At 42.4% G+C, this 19,894-nt stretch overlaps 1 protein-coding gene across 12 annotated transcripts in view; it reads left to right on the forward strand.

The window, feature by feature from the left end:
- ARID1B (AT-rich interaction domain 1B) overlaps positions 1–19,894 on the forward strand; it is a 411,191-nt gene that overhangs the window by 46,695 nt on the left and 344,602 nt on the right. For all 12 annotated transcript variants that reach the window (XM_059035978.2, XM_059035981.2, XM_067011074.1 and 9 more), the window contains exon 2: positions 3,145–3,339. In XM_059035978.2, the coding sequence (XP_058891961.1) occupies positions 3,145–3,339 (195 nt within the window). The remainder of the gene's footprint in view (positions 1–3,144; positions 3,340–19,894) is intronic.

Raw genomic sequence — 19,894 nt, forward strand, 5'->3', positions numbered from 1 at the left:
GACATGGGTGCAAATTAACTGCATTCTAAGTAGGGCTGTGAGAGTTTATGGCAGTGAGATGAGAAAGATATTACAAAACAGTCTCAGTCGCTGATAAGATGAATTTTCTGCACTGTTATCTATAGTATTAAAATACAGACGTTCCAATCATTTTCCCATTTTAAATTTCTGCTTTAATTAAGCCAGTTTGGGTCGTGCACTATTTAAAGTCAAGTAAGCAGACCTTTCCTATGCCCTGGCTAATTCAGATTGAATGTGAAGATAGGGCTGCCTCGGGCCCCATATTGGAAATTTAGCCTGAAATCTGATTTACTCTCTGTGGGCCGTTCATTCACTGCGGATTCTAGCATCACCAGCTCAGCCTTGATTTTCACACTTTCATAGAAAGTTTTATTTTATCTTTTGAAAGAAAGTATGGAAAATCATTACATTTTGCTTTTCTTAGGCATCAATTCTAATTTAAATCATTCTGAGAAAACTTAATTCTTAGTTTTCAATTTTAGTTTCCTTACATGAGGTCACCGTGTATGTTTGTATGTTGAATTGTGAAGTCAGCACAGTTTGTGTAACATTAGTATATTGTTTGGGCAATTTCTGACATAGTAAGTAAACTTTTTTCTTGACTGGTGAAAGTAGCACAGTTAAAATTCCATGAGATTGTGAATTTTGAGCAGAACTGTTTGGCCTACACAGATCTTCATTCAGGTGAAATCCGTTCCTGGCAAATCCCTACAGACCCCTCAGGACTAAGCTCAGGTACCTCTGTAGGTCGGCTTTGTTAAAACTCAGACCCCCTGGCACGCTCTCTCCTCACAGTCCCTTCCGATGTCGACTGGGCTGCACTGTCATCTTCGTTCAGCCCGTCCACCTCTCCAGGACGGCCACCGACACTTGTCCACTGTTTGCTTCCAGTGCCCTGCGTAGTGCACGCGGTAGATGCTTAGTAAATGTGTGATGAGTGGATTCCTCAAGTCATTGAAATGAGCGCCAGGCTACCCCTAAGAAGGAGGGAGGGCAGCGGCTGCGGGCGGCCTTGGGGGATGTGTAGGAGGAGGGGGGACTGGGGGTTCTTGCAGCTTTCCCACCTTGGGTTTGGGGTCTACACTCCTGGCTGCCCCCTCACCTCCTGTTCATGCTCAGCTCCCGGTCTTCCAGGAGCTGCCCTCACCTCTGCAACAAGACAGCCCTCGCCCAGCTCAGCAGTTACCGCCCAGTCATGAGGCGTAGCCAGAGCTTTAGCCCTCACCTGTTGGACTCCTGGGCTGCAGTTGGCATGTTGCTACACCTGCTCCCTTCTCCATAGCACCGTGCTCTCTACAACCTCTAACTACATTTTCTGACCATTCTTTTGGCCTCTTTGTGGCCTCCTTTTCCCTTCTTCCTTCTACCCATGGTTCTCTTTTCATATATTCTTCCTGGGTAGAGTCCTTGAGTTTTATGTGCTTCATATTGATTAATTCATCCAGTATTTACTGAGGATTTACTGTGTGCCAGGTGCACTGTTTGACTTGTGTCCTGGAGATATAATGTGAGTGAGTAAAACAGAAATCGCTGCCCTCCAGGAGCATATATTCTCTGTATGCTGACTTTCCTATTTATGATTCTGGGTCAGACCTTACTCCCCAAGCTGGAAACTCATGGTGGCTCTTCCTTCTGGATATTTTCGCCTGGATTCCCTTATAGGAACCTCAGTTTTAACATGCAGAACAGTGAAGGCTCCCGCCCCCTGGGGAGGATTGATCTGCTTCTGCTGCTGCATGATGTCTCACCTGGTGTCTTATCATCTGTTAAGCCACCCGTGACACCTGTCTTCCATCACTCACAAGGTGTGCCGTGTTTCCATTCTCTTACTTGAATCTGGGCTTGCTTTTGCCCAGCACTGCTACCAGCCCAGGACCTCAGCTCACCTGCCTCTGTGGCAGCCCACCCTGGCTCCAGGCAGCTGCCAAGAGAGTGGTCCTTCCGGAAGGCGGATCTGACTCTATAGTTCTCTGTTGAAAGCACCCGGTTGGTTTATCCCCAAGGTGCAATCTGAAGCCTTTACAGTGGCATGTAAGGCTCACCCATCTACTTGGCTTCTGCCTGCTCCAGCTGCAGCTTTGCCCCGTCCGGGTCTAAACTGCCTGTGTCTCCTCTCACGTGCCAGGCAGCTCAGCTCCCTTGAGCCTGTGCTTTACGCAGTTTCTTCCGCTCTCTGGTGCTCTGTGCCCTGGCCCTCGCCACCTTGAATCTGGCTTCTTCCATTTGCCCTGCTGGTCTTCAAGCCTTCCTGAGAGTGCCCGTGTACTCGGTGTGAACATCGAGTCTGGCATGCTGTAGGCATCGGTATATGGCTTTGGAAGGAAGGAAGGAGGGATCTGTGGGCCTTTGTAGCACCGCGGTGAGGGACTTCCGCCACCACCGCTTTGCTCCTTTGAAGCACCCAGGGCATGAAAGCACAGACTGAGGCTCCAGTTCGGCTCTCCTGAATGGCCTTGGCCCTGAGGCCCATGGGCTGACTCACCAAGCCAAAAATAAAACTCAAAGTCTAGCTTTGAACTGGTTATGTTTGGTAAGATGCTTACTTGCATAGAGAAGGTGGCTTGTGACTCATACTCTGGGTGCTTATTCATGTGCACTAGTGATCTTTGAAAATTTTTACCCTAGACATTCTGTGTTATCTAAAATCTATCCTTTCACTTTCTAATGAGCACTCAGATGCATTAATGTTTGATCAGGACTTGCAGACTCAGGTCTAAAATAAAGTAATTGTTCTAAGAATACTTTGAAGTCAGAGAGGGTTCCTAACCACTCGCTGTGCTTTTTGCCTTTGTTACTAGTAAGCTAAAAGGAGCTGGGTGAGGTTAACTCATGCCAGTTTCCTGTATGCATAGTAGAATTTTAGATGAATGCAAAATCTTTCCTTAAATTGTTTGCTCCAGATCCCTCTTAATTATTAAAGCCTTGCTAAAAGTAAAAAAATTAAGTGTCTTGTATCCACCTAGGTCTTTTTCTTAATGTTTCTCTGGGTTTTATTTGTCAGGTCATTGTTCTTAATATTTTCAAAAGAAAGGATAGTTGCGTTTTTAATGTATCTGTTAGCATAGCAAACTTTCTGCCTTTGTAATAATGACTTAATAAGCCTACTTCTCTGTTTCTTTACAGGGCAGCCCAATGGATCCCATGGTGATGAAGAGACCTCAGCTGTACGGGATGGGCAGTAACCCTCATTCTCAGCCACAGCAGAGCAGCCCTTACCCGGCAGGTTCCTACGGCCCCCCAGGCCCACAGCGGTATCCAATCGGCATTCAGGGTCGGACCCCGGGGGCCATGGGAGGAATGCAGTACCCACAGCAGCAGGTTTGTGCTAGTTTTTACTCCACTTCCCCTCACAATTGGTCCTAGTTTTGTCTTTGTCTTTTACTGTCTACCAAAGATTAGTTTTGAGAGTAATCTCAAAACTGAGACTTTGTGGGCATTTCACTGATTTTTCTCTACTTTTTAAAATTTTTCATAGTTTTTTGAAATAATCACAGGTACAATTCTCCCCCCTCTCTTTTAAAGAAAGAAAAGTGACCTTCTTAGAGCAAAATGGACAGAATTCCTGGTTGGTAGAAAGCCTGTATTACCAGCTATATTGGAAAGATTGACTGTGTCGTCATTTTGCAGCAAATTATATAGATCTAAGCCCCAAAGTGAACTTGGCTTTCTAATATTTCTGATGTCAGACAGTGTCAGATTTTGAGCTGTGAATGAACGTCTTAGGGTGAAGTTTTAAGTTATTTAAAGGTCTTTCTTATAAAGATGGCATCAGCTTAAAATTTTTTTAGTCTCTCCAAAAGTTATTTTGCTTTTATTTCTTGACATATTTCTTCTGTATCTTTTAAAAAAAGGTTTCTGTATTTCTTATAAGAGAATTTGATGTGTATCAGTTTTCTTAGGTTTGATGGGTTTTGTGGGTTTTTTGTTGTTGTTGTTGTTGTTTTTTTGCGGTACGCGGGCCTCTCAGTGTTGTGGCCTCTCCCGTTGCGGAGCACAGGCTCCGGACGCTCAGGCTCAGCGGCCACGGCTCACGGGCCCAGCTGCTCCGCGGCACGTGGGATCCTCCCGGACCGGGGCACGAACCCGTGTCCCCTGCATCGGCAGGCGGACTCTTAACCACTGCGCCACCAGGGAAGCCCCAGGTTTTGTGTTTTTACATAAACAAAAAAGAGTTTTTCTGCTTTAAAAAAAAATATTCTTCTCCTCTTTCTCTAGAATCAAATAGTCGGAGTTACCTTAAATGACCATCTACCTTCTGGCAGTAGTAAGACGACAGTCTCTTGGATACTGGAGAGTATATCCTTGTAATGTTGCCATGAGGAGATTCAGACTTGTTTTAGGGTATTTAGTTTCCAGGAGCACCAGAAAGGCTGATTTGTCAATTCCCACACCATGCCTTTAACCTGGTGGTGCATCAGGCTGATGCCCTGCTTGTTTTCCTGCCTCCAGATAGGTTATTCCACAGTGTTGCCAAGCAACCCGTTCCAGAGTTTCACAGTACTTCCTCTCAGGAAATTCTTCCCGATGTTTGACCAAAAATCACTGTGGAAAAAAGATTGGATAGGACTTTTGTTGTCTCTAAAGTGAATGTGGAGAATGATATATCGTACTTTGTATGCTCCATAGCTGTGTCCTAAAAGTTCACAGATAAATGGCACTTGAGCCCTGTCTTTTTAGAGACTGAAAGTTGTCTTTCCTCTTTATCTTAGTTTGTCCTTTGGCGATATTTTTATGTTAAGGCAGTTGTAAGGAAAGAAAGAAGCAGCTCAGCCTTTGAATCCCAGCTGTTGGTTCTTTAAATGGCCTTCGTTATTGTCAGAAGTTCTCACCCCTTGTTTATTAAAGATTGGCCACTCAGAATTTTAGCAGTCAGTTGCATACTTAATTGTATTTAATTTTATTCAACATTACTCCTTTCTTCCAGTAGTACTTTGCTGCCAAGAGTAAAATTCTTTAGTTGAGGCTGCTAATTATGAGAGGGACATAATTTGTAAATGATGGAAAAGTAAGATGAGAGTTGTGATTTTTTTTTTTTTCCCTCTCTCTTTCCCTTTTATTTTATTTTATTTATTTTTAGGTTTTAAAGCTAATTTTCCCTTAGTTGAGGAGAAGAAGGCAGCCAGCTGAATAAAGTCCTGATGCTACTCTACAGCTGATTTCTTTTGGGGGCTGACAGTTCTGTATGATACTCTGGCCACAGGAAGAGAGTAGAGACAGAAGGGCAGTGAGAAATAGCAGGACGAGTGGAGGGAAGTAGACGCCACCACTCCCTGTTCCTGCACCTTCCTTTCCACCATGTTTTCCTGAAGGGAAATTTGAGAGTCATTTCAAAAGGAGCTGTTCATGGCAAGCTACTGGATGAACCTTTACCTTTTTCTCTGAATGAGTTAAAGTCTTCTTCGAAGTTTAAGACGTTGGTTTATTTTGCAATCCCAAAGTGAGAATCTAACAAATGGAGATGTGTGAAGAATGATTACCTAGGAATATTTTTTTCATTATTTTCTTCCCACGTATGTAAGGCTAAAAGTAGAGGACACACACAGTTACAGAGAATAACCTTAGTTTTCTTAGCTTTTTTGTCTTGTTTAATCCTGGTGGATTTCACATACTTTCAAAATCCAGGAACTCTCAGATTTATTTGAAGGGACAAATTGATAAAGGTTACCCACCAAGTATTTTAGCAAATTTTTAATTAAGATTTTAGATTAGGTATTTTACTGCTAACCCCAAAAAATGCCTAATTCTGATTAAGCACAGATCTTTCTGATAATGAAAGAAAAATAAGATATCTGGTAAGAAATTGAATTCCCTGGCTGTCAAACTTCCATATTGAGTTAATCATATTCAGACGTTCTAAGTAATCTTTATTGCTTTTTTACTTTTTCATTTAGTTATAATACGACCTTGAAGTATTGCTTTTTTGTTTTGAAACGTAAAAGGCTAAAAAAAACTGCTAATGCATTTTTGAATGTGTGTAACATTTTAAAGGGGACACGCAGCATAGTACCAAGTTCATGTGATCAGTTAGGTGTAGGCTAATTAATAGCTTTGGAAAGGAAAAAAAATAATGCGGGTTTTGGTAAAGGTTGTTAGAACACATTTATTTTGTTAGCTTTAGTCTGTGTCCTTTGGTGAGGAATTTTCGGTGAGTTGCTTTATTTGCGAATTTTGGATAATTGTAAATTTGGTCCACAAACAAGGTCCTGGGCACAGTGATTGGCTGCCAGTCCTATCCGTCTTCTCTTAGTGATGATGTAATTGGCTAAGCATTGTTGTGGTCATGGCTGCTAATGTTCTTCAGGGAAAAAATTGGAAGATAATGATGACATTGAGTTTTTATTGAGTGGACGTCACCACCTAGGCGTGACTTTACTTTGGACGGCCTCCAAAGCTTTCTGTGCTTGGTTTGTGAACCTCTAATGAGCTGAATCCAGTTCATTTAATATTGCTCATATATTCCTGCAAAGGATTAAAATGTAGGAATTCAAGTTTGTATATTGAGTTGCCCACTTACTAGCTGAGTGTTAAGTTGTCTTTGGCTCAGGGGTCACAGTTTGATTCCTGGCTGGCGTTCTACTCCTGTGACAGGAATTTTAAATGAGTATTCTATTAGAAAGAACCACAGTGCTTATATGAAATTTAACATGCATAGTATCACTGCTTACTTTTTGTCTCGGAGAGTTAGGGGGGAACTGGCCACTGAGTGTTGGGTTTTAGTATTAACCTGGGGATTCTTGATTTGTATGGTGATAATTTTATTTTTGAAATATACTCATGACTGGGTCTTTGAAGCATGATGTGATAATAGTACATCATTTTGGTATTTATTAACTGGAACTAGACTTGTGGTCTTTCACTTGCTGATTCTCTCACATCATCAGGCAAATACATGGTAAACAGATTAGTTTTGCACGGTGTCCTAAAAACTAGTCTACTTGGGTTTTTATTGAGCTGAGAGGGGAAATGAATTTTCTGTGCCTCTGTGGAGAATGTTCTGCCTCTAGGCTCCTGGAATTCAAACCTGGGGATGGTTAACAGAAGTACACTGGTTGATTTCATCTAATACGGAGCTACACAGAGTATGTATAATCTTTAAGGTTACTAGAATCTGACTTTGAGTTTTTTCGATTTTGTTTTTTTAAACTCAGACACCAGTGTATCCTTTGCTTGATCAGGGATGTGGGTGAGCAAATGTTTTATTTCATTTTTCTTATCCTTTGTGATCATAAATGTATACATAGGCCTATGCTGACTTGCTTTAAAAAAGATTTGTCATATAAAAGAAATAACACCGAGAAGAAATAGGTTACAGAAGTGAAGTTATATTTATTTGTGTCAAGCTGATTTCAATTATGTGGTCTGAGATTCTTCTCGAGTTATCAAGGGTTATTGGACTGATATTTTAACTCTCCATATCTGTTGCAGATGTTTGTATAACCTGATACTTGTTGGAATTATAAAACCAGGAAAGGAGAAAAAGGGCAAAGTGAGAGATGTATAAGTTCATGAGTGCTTTTGCAATGGGAAAACGCGACTTTTTAGTTTTTAAAAACATCTGTATTGCGAAGACCTTTACAACAACAAGAATATGGAATATAATTATTGCTTTGAAAGATATCATGGCAAAATTAAATAGAACTTGTTTTTTTTGTTAAGGTGACCCATCTGAACTTATCACTTTCAATCTAAATAACAACAGAATTAAACACTGAGGTTGTTTTGAAAAAGACTTTAAAAATGAATAGGTGTTTTAATTTGTGCCTTTATCTTCTACACCCTTTGGATGTGTCTATTTTGCTGTGTGCTTTTCGAGTAAACTATTTATTTCAGAACATAAGCATTTTATTTGGTACCATCTTAACAGCCAAAACACTTCTTCCAATGCACATATTTATTTTGGCAGCAGATGTTTCTAAAAGGAGACAAACATTACAATTGTTTGGCTAAAATAAATGTTTTCTTTGGGGTTATTAAGGAGCCAAGTGAATTCTAGGATTCCCACCTGTGTTACTTTATGTTGTTAGTCTATTCTGGAAAAGAAAATTGCTTTTTAAAATACAGTTAAAATTATGTTTCGATATAGTTTTAACAGTGTTTCTGAAAAGTAAAGAAGAATGGAGCGAGAAGGACTGATTAAAAGAGTTTTTGACATGAAATGTTCGTTTAGACTTACTCTCTGAATCCTAAGTGTGAACTCAATATCAGGGCTTAATTTTAATTTTCTCTGAAACAGAGCTGAGACTTCCTATTTAAGGAGCATAATAGGGTGTGATAGGATGAGAAAGGAAGGCTGGACTTAGTGAAATAAAGGAAGGCTTAACATAATGGAGAGGAATGGGTGCCTAGTGTCTGTTTTACTTTCAGAGTCTTAATTTTTTATAGTTTATATTCACTCAGAGACACCTACCAGTACTAAATAATATATTAAACATGTACTTTACATGTATATAGATATATATACATATAAACATACAAATCAATAAGATGAAGGTAAACTTTTTGGCCAGTAAAATAGTGAATGCTTTGAGACTTTTTTTTTGCTGTGTTATTCACAGCATTTTTTTTTTTTTTTTTTTTTGCGGTACGCGGGCCTCTCACTGCCGTGGCCTCTCCCGTTGCGGAGCGCAGGCTCAGCGGCCATGGCTCACGGGCCCAGCCGCTCCGCGGCACGTGGGATCTTCCTGGACCGGGGCACGAACCCGCGTCCCCTGCATCGGCAGGCGGACTCTCAACCACTGCGCCACCAGGGAAGCCCTCACAGCATTTTTATATACGCATGTTCTGTTCTAAGAGAGTTGGAGCCAAGCTGCTTTGCTTGTATACCTGAAACGTTTGGAGTATTTTTTAGCGGGTTGCCGATTTGTATAAATAATGGCCTTTTGTTGGACACATTTTGTCTTGATTTCCTTACTTGTTCTTCATCAGTGAATATGAAGGTATATAAGCTTTACACCTCACATTTCTGCTTCCAAATAGATAGCAGATGCTACTGTCTTTGATGCCAGAGTTCCCTGTAGATGGAGTTTTGTACCAAGAAAATATTTTTGAAAAGATCTGTAGATATGGTAATTTTTAGTTGTGCTTTAAATTTTAAATTTCTGGACTATTTAACTGGTTTTATTTGCTTCTTATATTGTAGTTGAATTTCAACATATTTTGAAGCATTCAGTGTGACATTCTTAACAGAGGTGTGTTAAAAGAGATCACATTTTAGGTTAAATATAAAGTTTTGAATCTTTAGCCTTTTTTCTTAAAAATGAGGTAAGACCAGGTTTTATACTTGAAAGTTGAATGAGAAAACGTGAAATGATTTCTCTTGTAGTTTGGAAAGCTACTTTTTAAAAATTTTATTTATTTATTTTATTTTTGGCTGCGTTGGGTCTTCGTTGCTGCGTACGGGCCTTCTCCAGTTGTGGTGAGCGGGGGCTGCTCTTCGTTGTGGTGCGCGGGCTTCTCATTGCAGTGGCTTCTGTTGTTGCGGAGCATGGGCTCTAGGCATGCGGGCTTCAGTAGTTGTGGCACATGGGCTCTAGAGCGCAGGCTCAGTAGTTGTGGCACAGGGACTTAGCTGCTCCACGGCACGTGGGATCTTCCCAGACCAGGGCTTGAACCCGCGTCCCCTACATTGGCAGGCGGATTCTTAACCACTGCGCCACCAGGGAAGTCCTGGAAAGCTACTTTTATATTAGGAAATTTATACTGATGTCTGTGTGTGTGTGTGTGTGTGTGTGTGTGTATTTATTATTATTATTATTATTTAACCTGGACATTTACATTGACCTAGAAATTCTAAAGGTTACATACAGGGTACGGTGCCTATTTGCTGGTAGCTTATTCTATTTTGGCATTTACATATGAGTTCTATGTATTTTACATATTATAGACATTCAACCTAAAATATCTGTTAAGCTTTTCTATTATATTTTAATTTTTGAAATGTAAAACTCCAAGTATATGTTTTATTTTATTTTTAAAATTTTTTTTAAAAAATTATTTTTATTTATTTATTTTTGGCTGTGTTGGGTCTTCGTTTCTGCGTGAGGGCTTTCTCTAGTTGCGGCGAGCAGGGGACACTCTTCATCGCTGTGCGCAGGCCTCACTGTCGCGGCCTTTCTTGTTGCGGAGCACAGGCTCCAGACGCGCAGGCTCAGTAGTTGTGGCTCACGGGCCTAGTCGCTCCGCGGTATGTGGGATCTTCCCAGACCAGGGCTCGAACCCATGTCCCCTGCATTGGCAGGCAGATTCTCAACCACTGCGCCACCAGGGAAGCCCAAGTATATGTTTTAGATAGCATTATAATCACTTGGATATATTTTAAATAAATTTGGTTTATTTGCTTTCATCAAAGAAACATTTAGTGTGATATTTATGTTAAAATTTAAACAGTTCAGTTAAAGCTAACAGTTGATAACAGTAAAATCAACCAACCACATTCCTTCACAGGTCCCTGAAAAACAAACAGTAAAAACAAAAATACCAGGAGATAAATTGAAAGTTAAACTAAGTGGCGTAGGTTAGGCCAGTGGTTCTCAAACTTTGCCGAAGGTTAGACTCTCTGACAGTGCTTTGATACCTCCCATCCGAGTGTAAAAGCCTCCCTCTTTCTGAGCTCCACAGATGACCCTCCTGTGCAGCTGGGGTTAACAGCCAGGTGTCAGAGGTCGGCACAGAAGCAGCTTCCTGACCTGCAGCCGTACGCTCTGGGTGCTGGCTCTCCAGCCCTCCTCCAGTGAGTCAGAAACTCACCACTGCTTAAAGGGAAGAAATGTGGCCAGAACCAGGAGTTCGTACAGTTCAGTCCTTGTCGGTTGATGCTTAATCTATGTGCAGTACTGGAAAAATCTGTACCTCACTCTCCTCATCTGCTAAATGAGTTTGACTGTAAGATCTCCCCGCTTGGATTTTCCCTTTAAGATAATAGTAAGTTAATGTCTTTTTATTTTAGTTTTAGAGTTTAGAGTCTTGTCATTTCAAGTACAGTCTGGTGAAATTTAAGGGTTAACGCTTGACAGGTTGTATTAGTACAGCTACTAACCCAAATTCTTTCTAAAAGGGAAAGAGATTAGCTCAAATATTAGCAAATTGTTGTAATCAGTACAATAAATTATCTTCTAACGTTTTTTTTTCAATAAATTTATTTATTTATTTTTAGCTGCATTGGGTCTTCGTTGCTGAGCGCGGGTTTTCTCTAGTTGCGGCGAGCGGGGGCTGCTCTTCATGGTGGTGTGCGGGCTTCTCATTGCGGTGGCTTCTCTTGTTGTGGAGCACAGGCTCTAGGTGTGCAGGCTCAGTAGTTGTGGCACGTGGGCTCAGTAGTTGTGGTGCATGGGCTTAGTTGATCTGCGGCATGTGGGATCTTCCTGGCCCAGGGCTCGAACGTGTGTCCCCTGCATTGGCAGGTGGATTCTTAGCCATTGGGCCACCAGGGAAGTCCCCTAACTTATTATTTTTAAAGTGAAAATTTTCTCAGAAAACCTCTTTCTCCTGAATACCTGGTGTGTGTTAGATATGTAGAATGTTATTTTATTTTTTTTAATATGTAGAAAATCTTAAGTTTGAGGTACTAACTTTACTTGGAGTCACAAAAAGGATCAAAGAGAGCCAGTAATTACTTACACATTTTACACATTATTACTTTCTAAGTAGTTCTGAAAATAGTATATACTGTACAACATTGGGATAAACTGTGTACAGTGAATTCTTAATGGAAATAATAAGTTTTAAAAGATTTGTCCTGTGCCGTTACTTCAACTCCTCTTTCACCTCCACAAAGAAGAGTTGGATGGCTTTGTTTTTGTATTTTAAAACAGGTTTTTTCCTAAGGGTATAGGAAGTCTCTTCTTTTATGTTAGTGGAAGAAAGTTAAATTCTTTCTGGTAAAAAGTTGTTTATGGCAATTTGATTATTTTTATATGCAACAAACTATTAAGACCATATGCCCTGATAGTTTTGAAAATAGCTATAGAAGTTAAAACTGTAGTTGTGAATGGAATTAGAAAAACACTTTAGTAGAGAGGGAGAAGAGAAAGAAGGGGTGGGTGGGTGCATGAAGGGAAGAGGGGATTACAGGGAGAGAAAGCAGGAAGCCGCAGCAGCCTTGCTTTTCTCAGTGGGGCTGTGTGCCCGCCTCACTGGCACTGGGGACCTAGCTCAGTCCAGGTTCCTCTGACCTCAGGAGGAACTCCCTACAGGGAGCCAGGTATTAGAAAGTTCCTGGAAATTCTGGAGCTGAGACTTACGTGTGGTTAGTGTGTGTGTATAACATGAACATCCCTTGCCTACTAACAAAGTCCGAAACCCAAGGTTAGTAACTGTCTACAGCAGCAGGCATTACGCAGCTTCCCATTTCCTACAAAAAAGTGTGTTTAATCTAGAAAACAGATTGTTCCAAAGATGTAAGCAAACTGGTCTCCCTTTATTGGTATTAAATCATTAAGAGTATACTTTTTTTTTTTTTTTTTTAATAACTACCAAACAGACCAGTGGAATTGGCTCTTCAGGGTTAGTCGAAGGTACTGCCTTTCTTCTAGACACAACATCAAACGTTCAGAAACAAAAAGTAAGATGAGTATCAATAGCAAAGAAAACAAACCCCCAAATACAAACAAACAAACCCAGCAAGTACTGGAATAAAAATGCAAAAAAGTCTATCATTGCTGAGGTAATTAAGTTTTACTTAATGGTCCTGAGACTGAAAAAATCTAGTTCTACCTGGATGGTTGTAGGAGCTGGTCCCAAGGAGGGCTGGGGAGATGTCTGCTGGGAAGGGAACACCAATTTGAGATGTTTCCACAGGAAAGACAGCCAAGCAGGGACGGTTTCCCAACACTAAAAGTAAAAAGTTCCTTTTTAATCAATATCATCACCATCATTGCTGCCAGAGAGAACTGCGGAAGAGGTAAGGGGCAGAATAATTGTAGGTCTGTGGGCTTCAGAATATTTCCTTAAAACAGTCGGCCAGAAAGGAGACTTCCCTTTCCTTTAATTACTATGTTACCTTGAAATTTCCAATAAGATTTGGAGATAGCCCAGTAATCTAGGTATCTAGATTATCTAGATATCTAGGTATCTACGCCTAGGTATCTAGGCGTTTTACATCTTTGGAGGGCCTCCTCAGTGCATTGGGCTTCATACAGAAATACGACTTTCCGTCTCTACTTCCTACCTGTATGTCCCTTGCCACTTGTCAGGGCCTCAGAGATGAGAGGATCTTATTCCCCGGTAGTTGGCCAAATTCTGAGAGTTGGAGAGAAGAGGAGAGACCAGAATTCTCTTCCAAGTGCACTGGGCTGCTGGAGGGAGGGCTCTCTTCCTTGCCCGCCGTTGTCTGCGGCTGAGTTCTCCCCCATCCTTCTTCCTCGTTGGCTTAAAAAATAAAGGGTAGAAGGAGTGATGACGTATGACGTCACTGGCCCTGTGTTCACGACGTCAGGTGTATCACAGCACATGTAGAGAACGTCCCAGAGTGACAGTTAAAGGACATTCTACTACACACATGCAGCAGGTCACAAGAGTGATAAAGTGCAGAGTGAACACCGAAGCAGCGGGATCCGGGGGGATTCCAGTTCTGACCAGTGCTGCTAAAAGCTGCAGAAATGGGGCAACGAGCAACACGCGTCTGTGGTTCCAAGTCAGACTCGGCTATGGTCAGTGTAACTGGAAGAATTGAAGTCACCTGAATGCATCCTAGCTGCAAGGGAGGCTATGAATCTGAGTTCTGAATTCATAACTGGCGGGGGGGGCGGGGCGGGGCGGGGCGCTTTTGGTTGCTAAATCTTTGTAGAGAACACTTGACGGCTCCCAAGTTTCTCCTGTGTAAAAAACACCGGCTCCGTGTCCTCCTACAGTTTTCCTCACTCCGTAGATGGTAGCTTCGTGCTTCTTCTTTGCTCGGGCCCAAACCTCACGGTCATCCTCTCTTTCTCAGCCTTTCAGTCTGTTAAATAATCCCATTTGCCCCTTTTTTCCACAGTAGATCCCGAAACTGAGTACTTCTCACCACCTTGACAGCTACCGCCCTGTGGCCAAGCCCCCATCTCCCACGTGGCTTATCACGGTGGACGCCAGAACGGGCCCTTGCGAGGGCGCACGTCAGGCCCTGGCCTTGCCTCTGGGAGTCCCCCCTTCACTGAGGGTCCCCGGGGCTCCACCACTAACCCTCACCCCTCAGAATACCGTCTTTCTTCCTCCGTGCCTTCGTGTTTGTCCCTCCTGTGCCTCTGAGGCTTTGGCCCGGTCTCCGTGAGTCTTGCTCTCTCACTACCTCTAGCTTTCTGTTCTCAGGAATGTTAACTTGAGGCGCCGTCCCGACTTGCCCGAGCAGCAGCACACGCCCCTCCCGCCGGGCACGCTTCCTTCCTCCGCTGCGCTCACCGCCTGCGTGTGCTGGCTCCTGTTCGGGCAGCAGCTCCGGGCAGCAGGCACTCGGTTTTGCCCCGCTGTAGCCCATCATGTGGAGCAGTACGTGACACTTCACAAACATTTTCAAACAAGCGAAGGAAAGAATTTGCAGAATTGTAGCCTCTGGCCAGTGAGATCCGGGGACCCCCGTGCAGAGGCCCGAGTGTGGTAGCGGCGCGTCTGGCACCTGTGCTCGGCTGCGGGCAGGCTCTTTCCCCGTTGCCTCCTTAGATTCCAGTTGAACTCGGTGCCCAGCGCCTTTGCTGACCTGTAGGAAGCCTGCTGACGTCTCTGAGCTGTACTTTTAACCCTGTTTTTAGACCCCTGAGGAGTTTCTGGTGCCTGACGTGGTTACAGCAGCTGGTTTTCTGTTGTTGCTTATTTCAGTGTGTGCAGTGCAGGGCCCTGTATTCCTTCTGGCTGGGACTAACCCCATTGACTGGGCTGGAGACAGCTCTTCCGTGACTGCCTGGCCAGTGATGTTCCTCTGAGTTTGCAGCGCTCTCAGGAGGGAGAGGAGCTAAGATTCTAGCTCAGAGCTGACTCAGATTTGGTGCCAGGGTGCTGCGAGCTCAGCTCTTTGTCCTAACACGGACCGTCTGACGTTGCTTGCTGTGGACCACCCCTGCCCTCCACCCCCAAATAGTTAGGAGGCCGTTTATAGAAAGACGGTTTTCCGGCAGGGATTTACTGCCGGAGGGAAGAGAATTCCTTCCCCAGTGGAGGCAGAGCTCTGCTGTGTGTGGTGGAAGTTTGGGGGCTGTGAAATGGTGGGGGAACATTTTACATCCACGCTCATACTGGAGTTGTGTGAAAGTCAGTGTTTATTTATGGAGAAAACCGTGAAGTGTGACATTTTAGTTCTCTGTCAGTGGAACTGGTAAGTTGAGCTCACTATTCTGAGTAGACACGCTTTACGGGGCCAGAGCACTTCGCAGAAGCTTAGCTTTTGGAAAGGGTATATTGCGGACAGAGATTTGGAGCTGTAGCCTTTTCACCGCACTGCACTGTAGCTTGTTTCCGGAAGTGGAGGCCGTGGCTACACCTAGGAGTAGAGAAAGGTGATTTAGCTTGAATCTTAAAAAATTACTGCCGTGTGGTTTATTCCCATTGAGGATGTATGGTAGGTAAGTCATTCTCACTCTGCAGGAAGGACAGGAATTACCGGCCCCCTCCTCCCCCTCCAGTGCCCTTGTCTTCTTCCTGGGCCCGTTTTCCCAGTACTCTTATGAGAGGCGGCCACTAGATGACAGAGTACAGTCGTGGTGCCAGGGATTATACGAAGTTACTTTTACAGTACACGCATTTAATTCTTGCCACGCTATTTATCTCCATTTTAAATTATTATTATTATTAATAATAGCTAGTGTTTGTTAGGGCTTATTCTCTGTCAGGCACTGTCTTCCTTGCTTTACGTGGATTAACTCGGTTCTCACGATGGCCTTCTGAGGTAGGTGTTAGGATCCTCAGTTTATAGATGAGGAAAGTGAGGCGAGAGAGGTTAATCAAATTGTTCAGACTTACGTGCTTACCAAGTGGCAGAGCAAGGACTTCAGCTCTTGGCACTTTAACTCTGGGCCCGTGCTAGCACTACATTTTATGATTCTGGTAAAACTGGAACGCTTCTCATCACTGAGACTAGGATTCCTTTGAGTTCTTAAATAATAAGACGGATTATAATTAAGGTAGCCTCATTTTGACATTGCATATTAGTTTCATGGAAAGTCCTCTGTGACTTTTACCAAGTTGAAAACCGAATGTTACCATGTCTATCACATGTAGAGTTTTTTTTTTTTTAATTGAGGTGAAATTCACCTAACATAAAATTAACCGCTTTAAAGTGTACAATTCAGCGACATTTAGTACATTCACAGTACTGCGTAACTATCACCTCTGTCTAGTTCCAAAATTTTTTTGTCACCACCAGATGAGACCCCTGTACCCATTAAGCACTCTCTTCCTAGTTCCTCCTCCCCCTAGGTCCCCTCCCCCTGGCAACCACTAATCTGCTTTCTGTCTCTATAGATTTACCTATTCTGGATATTTCATATCAATGGAATCATATAATACGGGACCTTCTGTGTCTGGCTGCTTTCAGGGTTCATCCCTGGGGTAGCATATATCAGCGCTTCATTCCTGTTTTGGTTTGAACATTATTCCATTATGTGGATAATACCACATTGTACCTATGCGTTCACCTGTTGATGGGCGTTGGGTCATTTCTGCTTTTTAGCTATTGTGATATGGAAATATAGAAAGAAGCGAAGCTTTGAGTAAAAATGTGAACATTGTTCATTTGCCCCTTAAATGAGTTTACTAGTTGACTTTTATGGTTGTCTCTGACCTCTGCTTTTTTTATTTTTATTTTTTGTTTGCGGTACGCGGGCCTCTCACTGTCGTGGCCTCTCCCGTTGCGGAGCACAGGCTCTGGACGCGCAGGCCCAGCGGCCACGGCTCACGGGCCCAGCCGCTCCGCGGCACGTGGGATCCTCCCGGACCGGGGCACGAACCCGCGTCCCCTGAATCGGCAGGCCGACTCTCAACCACTGTGCCACCAGGGAAGCCCTGACCTCTGCTTTTATAAATAGGAATGGTAAAAAACTGCACCTCTCATCAGTTTTTCTGATTCTTGCCAGTTTTATCTGTTACTCTTGCCCCTGATAACATATTTTAGGGCATCTTTTCTTGTTTTTCTTTTTATTAGTATTCATTACATTATTTTTAATATTAATGACAAGATGTAAGCCTGGCATTATATGGTTATTAAAAATTAGTTACGTGGAAATCCAGAGCCACACACGAATTAAGTCAAATGATTTCTTTTCAAGGTAAAGATGTAAGGGATGACTTACCTTGTTTTAAGTTGATTACCTTATTCTTATAATTCTAATATGAGTAAGGAAGGTCACAAATCCTTTGTCACTAGTGGCTCACCTGCCATTTGGAAACCTGAATTTGAACTTATGTTTTGATTGCTTTGCTGAATATGCACACTTTAATCATTCCTACAGATAACATATGGTTGCAGTATCCAGCGAGTTAATTATGAAGATTAGATGAAAAAGGACACCAGTGTCAGTGTCAGTATTCACAAGTTTTCCCTTGTTGCCATTACTGTTACACTTTGCTTAGCTCGGTTCTGGTGCACGGACCACGGGGTCAGTCCGATTGGCTGGGCAATGCAGCTGAGCCCCAACAGTCTCCTCTTAATGAATTACCATATTCATTCTGAGGGATCTTTCCTCTTTGTATTTAAAAAAGAGAGCGTACCTTAAAAAATATCACAGATATTTAATGTTGGTTGGACATCTGGCTACAGATGACCAGTATTAAAGAGGGTCTGCGGTATGCTCCTCACTCAGTATAAAGGACTTGCCATTGAGAGGCTCACAATCTAGTGGAGGAGACATGTAAATTGAAAAGTTAAAAAAGAGTTTCCTCAGCATGTGTATGCAGTTTAAAAAATAGTATTACAAGGCTTCTTGAGAAAAATACCAATTCCTACTCCATCTTTCCTTGCCCATGAGTTCCATTTCCTGGAGGCATCCATTTTCAACATATAATAATTTATTCTGGTACTTAAATCCATTTCTAAATGACATGATTATGTTGCTTTTTTTTTTTTCAAATTTAGACTTTATTAATTCTACTCTGTAAAAGTTAACTCTATTTACACTGTCCTGCCTTACAGTTCCTTTTCCCTTTCTCATCCCATTAAGGCTAAATCAACATTCAGTGTTTACATTAATAGGGCTGTATAAAGTAACTGTCTTTAGTTGAGACATGAGCCATGAATATATTTCTTTAATGTACAACTTTTTGTGATCTTGGTGTTGATGATTACCTCACTGTTTTACTTTTGAAAAATGTAAATATCACCAATTTATCTTCATCCTCTGATAGAACTGTACAGCTCCTCTCAGTAAGGTGGAACGCATCCATTAATCAGCTCTATTCAATGTTTTTCATGTTCTTGGATGCCCACCCTCTGTTGAATAGCTGTTTTATGTCTGGAGAAATGCCCACATTTAAGAGCTCTGCCTCCACAGTTCAGAACTCAAATTCATAGGCTCCCTTGCAGCTAGGATGCATGACTTAAATTCTTCCACTTAGACTGACCACGGCAGATTTTGATCTGGAATGAAGCCTGTTGCATGTTTCCAGATTCCTGTGGCTTTCGGCAAATGCAGTGGTTGGGTCCTCAGAGTCAGAGCTGGGGTCCCTCTTCTCTCTTTCTGCATTCTGAGCTCCGTCACTCTCATGTCTTGCTGCAGATGTGTCGTAGAACTTCCCTGAAGCAGCATTCTTAGAATTACTTCGGCTTCAAACTCAATTTTCTGAATCCATGTCTTCATGTATTCCCTCATTTCAGTGAGGTGTATTCTCCAGTAGCTCTTTAAGAAGGGTGCAGGAGAGGAAAGTTTCCCTGCATGTCAGAAAGATGTCATTTCTACCATTACACTTGATTAGTTGTTTGGTTGAGTATAGAATTCTAGATTGGAAATAATTTTCCTTCGGAAGTGACTGTTCAATTGTTCTCTAAGCTTCTGTTGAGAAATCCAGTGCCTCATCTTTTTTAATGCCACCTATTTTTTCCTCTCTGGTGACTTTAGAGGCTTTTTATTTCTCTCATTCTAAAATATTGATGAACTTTGCAGGTGGTATTTTTCTGTTCATTTTGCTGGGCCAATCCAGTGTGAAACTCAATTCAGGGAATTTTTTGGAAGGGAGGGCTGTCATTTCTTTGATAATTTCCTCATCTTGATTTTTCCCTCTCTTACTACCTGGAACTATTATTAGTCGGATGTTAGAAATTCTGGACTTGTTTGTTTATTATTTAATTCTTTATTTTTTAAACCTTTTGTTCTATCCCTTTTTCATCCCTTTGTCTTTTTTATTCTAATTGCTGGTAGATAGTCTTAGTTTGTTTTCCAGCTCTTCTGGTGAATTTTTTGTTTCTGCTTTCATAGTTTCACTTTCCATGAACTTGCTTTTGTCTAAATCGCCTTTTAAAGAACACTGCCTCATTCTTTCTCTGATGGGTGCGGTAGTCTATCTCGCTGAGGATCATTTTAGGGTCTTTGTTTCTGAAGGTGTGCTCCTCTGTGTTCTCCTTCTGCTTCCTTTGAGTCCTTACTGTCCTCACCCTTTACTGTCTCATGTTGGAGACTTTCTTGAAATGTCTGTTGTAACAGTTTGTTGCACATGGACAGAAAGCTAAGAACTGATAGAAAGCTCTGTGTACGCCGACAGGCATGTCCACTGCTGGGCCTGGTTGATGCGGGGGGATCAGTCCATTTTGGTTGAGACCCCTCACATATTATCTGTGTTCTCCCTTCCCCACAGTTACTCATCCCGAGAGGAAGTCAGGGCATCTGGAAGCTGAATATGTGTGTGTACGTGTATGTGCATATGTGCGCGCGCGCGCACGTGTGTGTGTGTGTGTGCGTGTGCGTGTGTGTTTCCATTTAAT

The sequence above is a fragment of the Kogia breviceps genome, chromosome 13, assembly GCF_026419965.1.
Source record: "Kogia breviceps isolate mKogBre1 chromosome 13, mKogBre1 haplotype 1, whole genome shotgun sequence".
Classification (NCBI taxonomy): Eukaryota; Metazoa; Chordata; class Mammalia; order Artiodactyla; family Physeteridae; genus Kogia; species Kogia breviceps.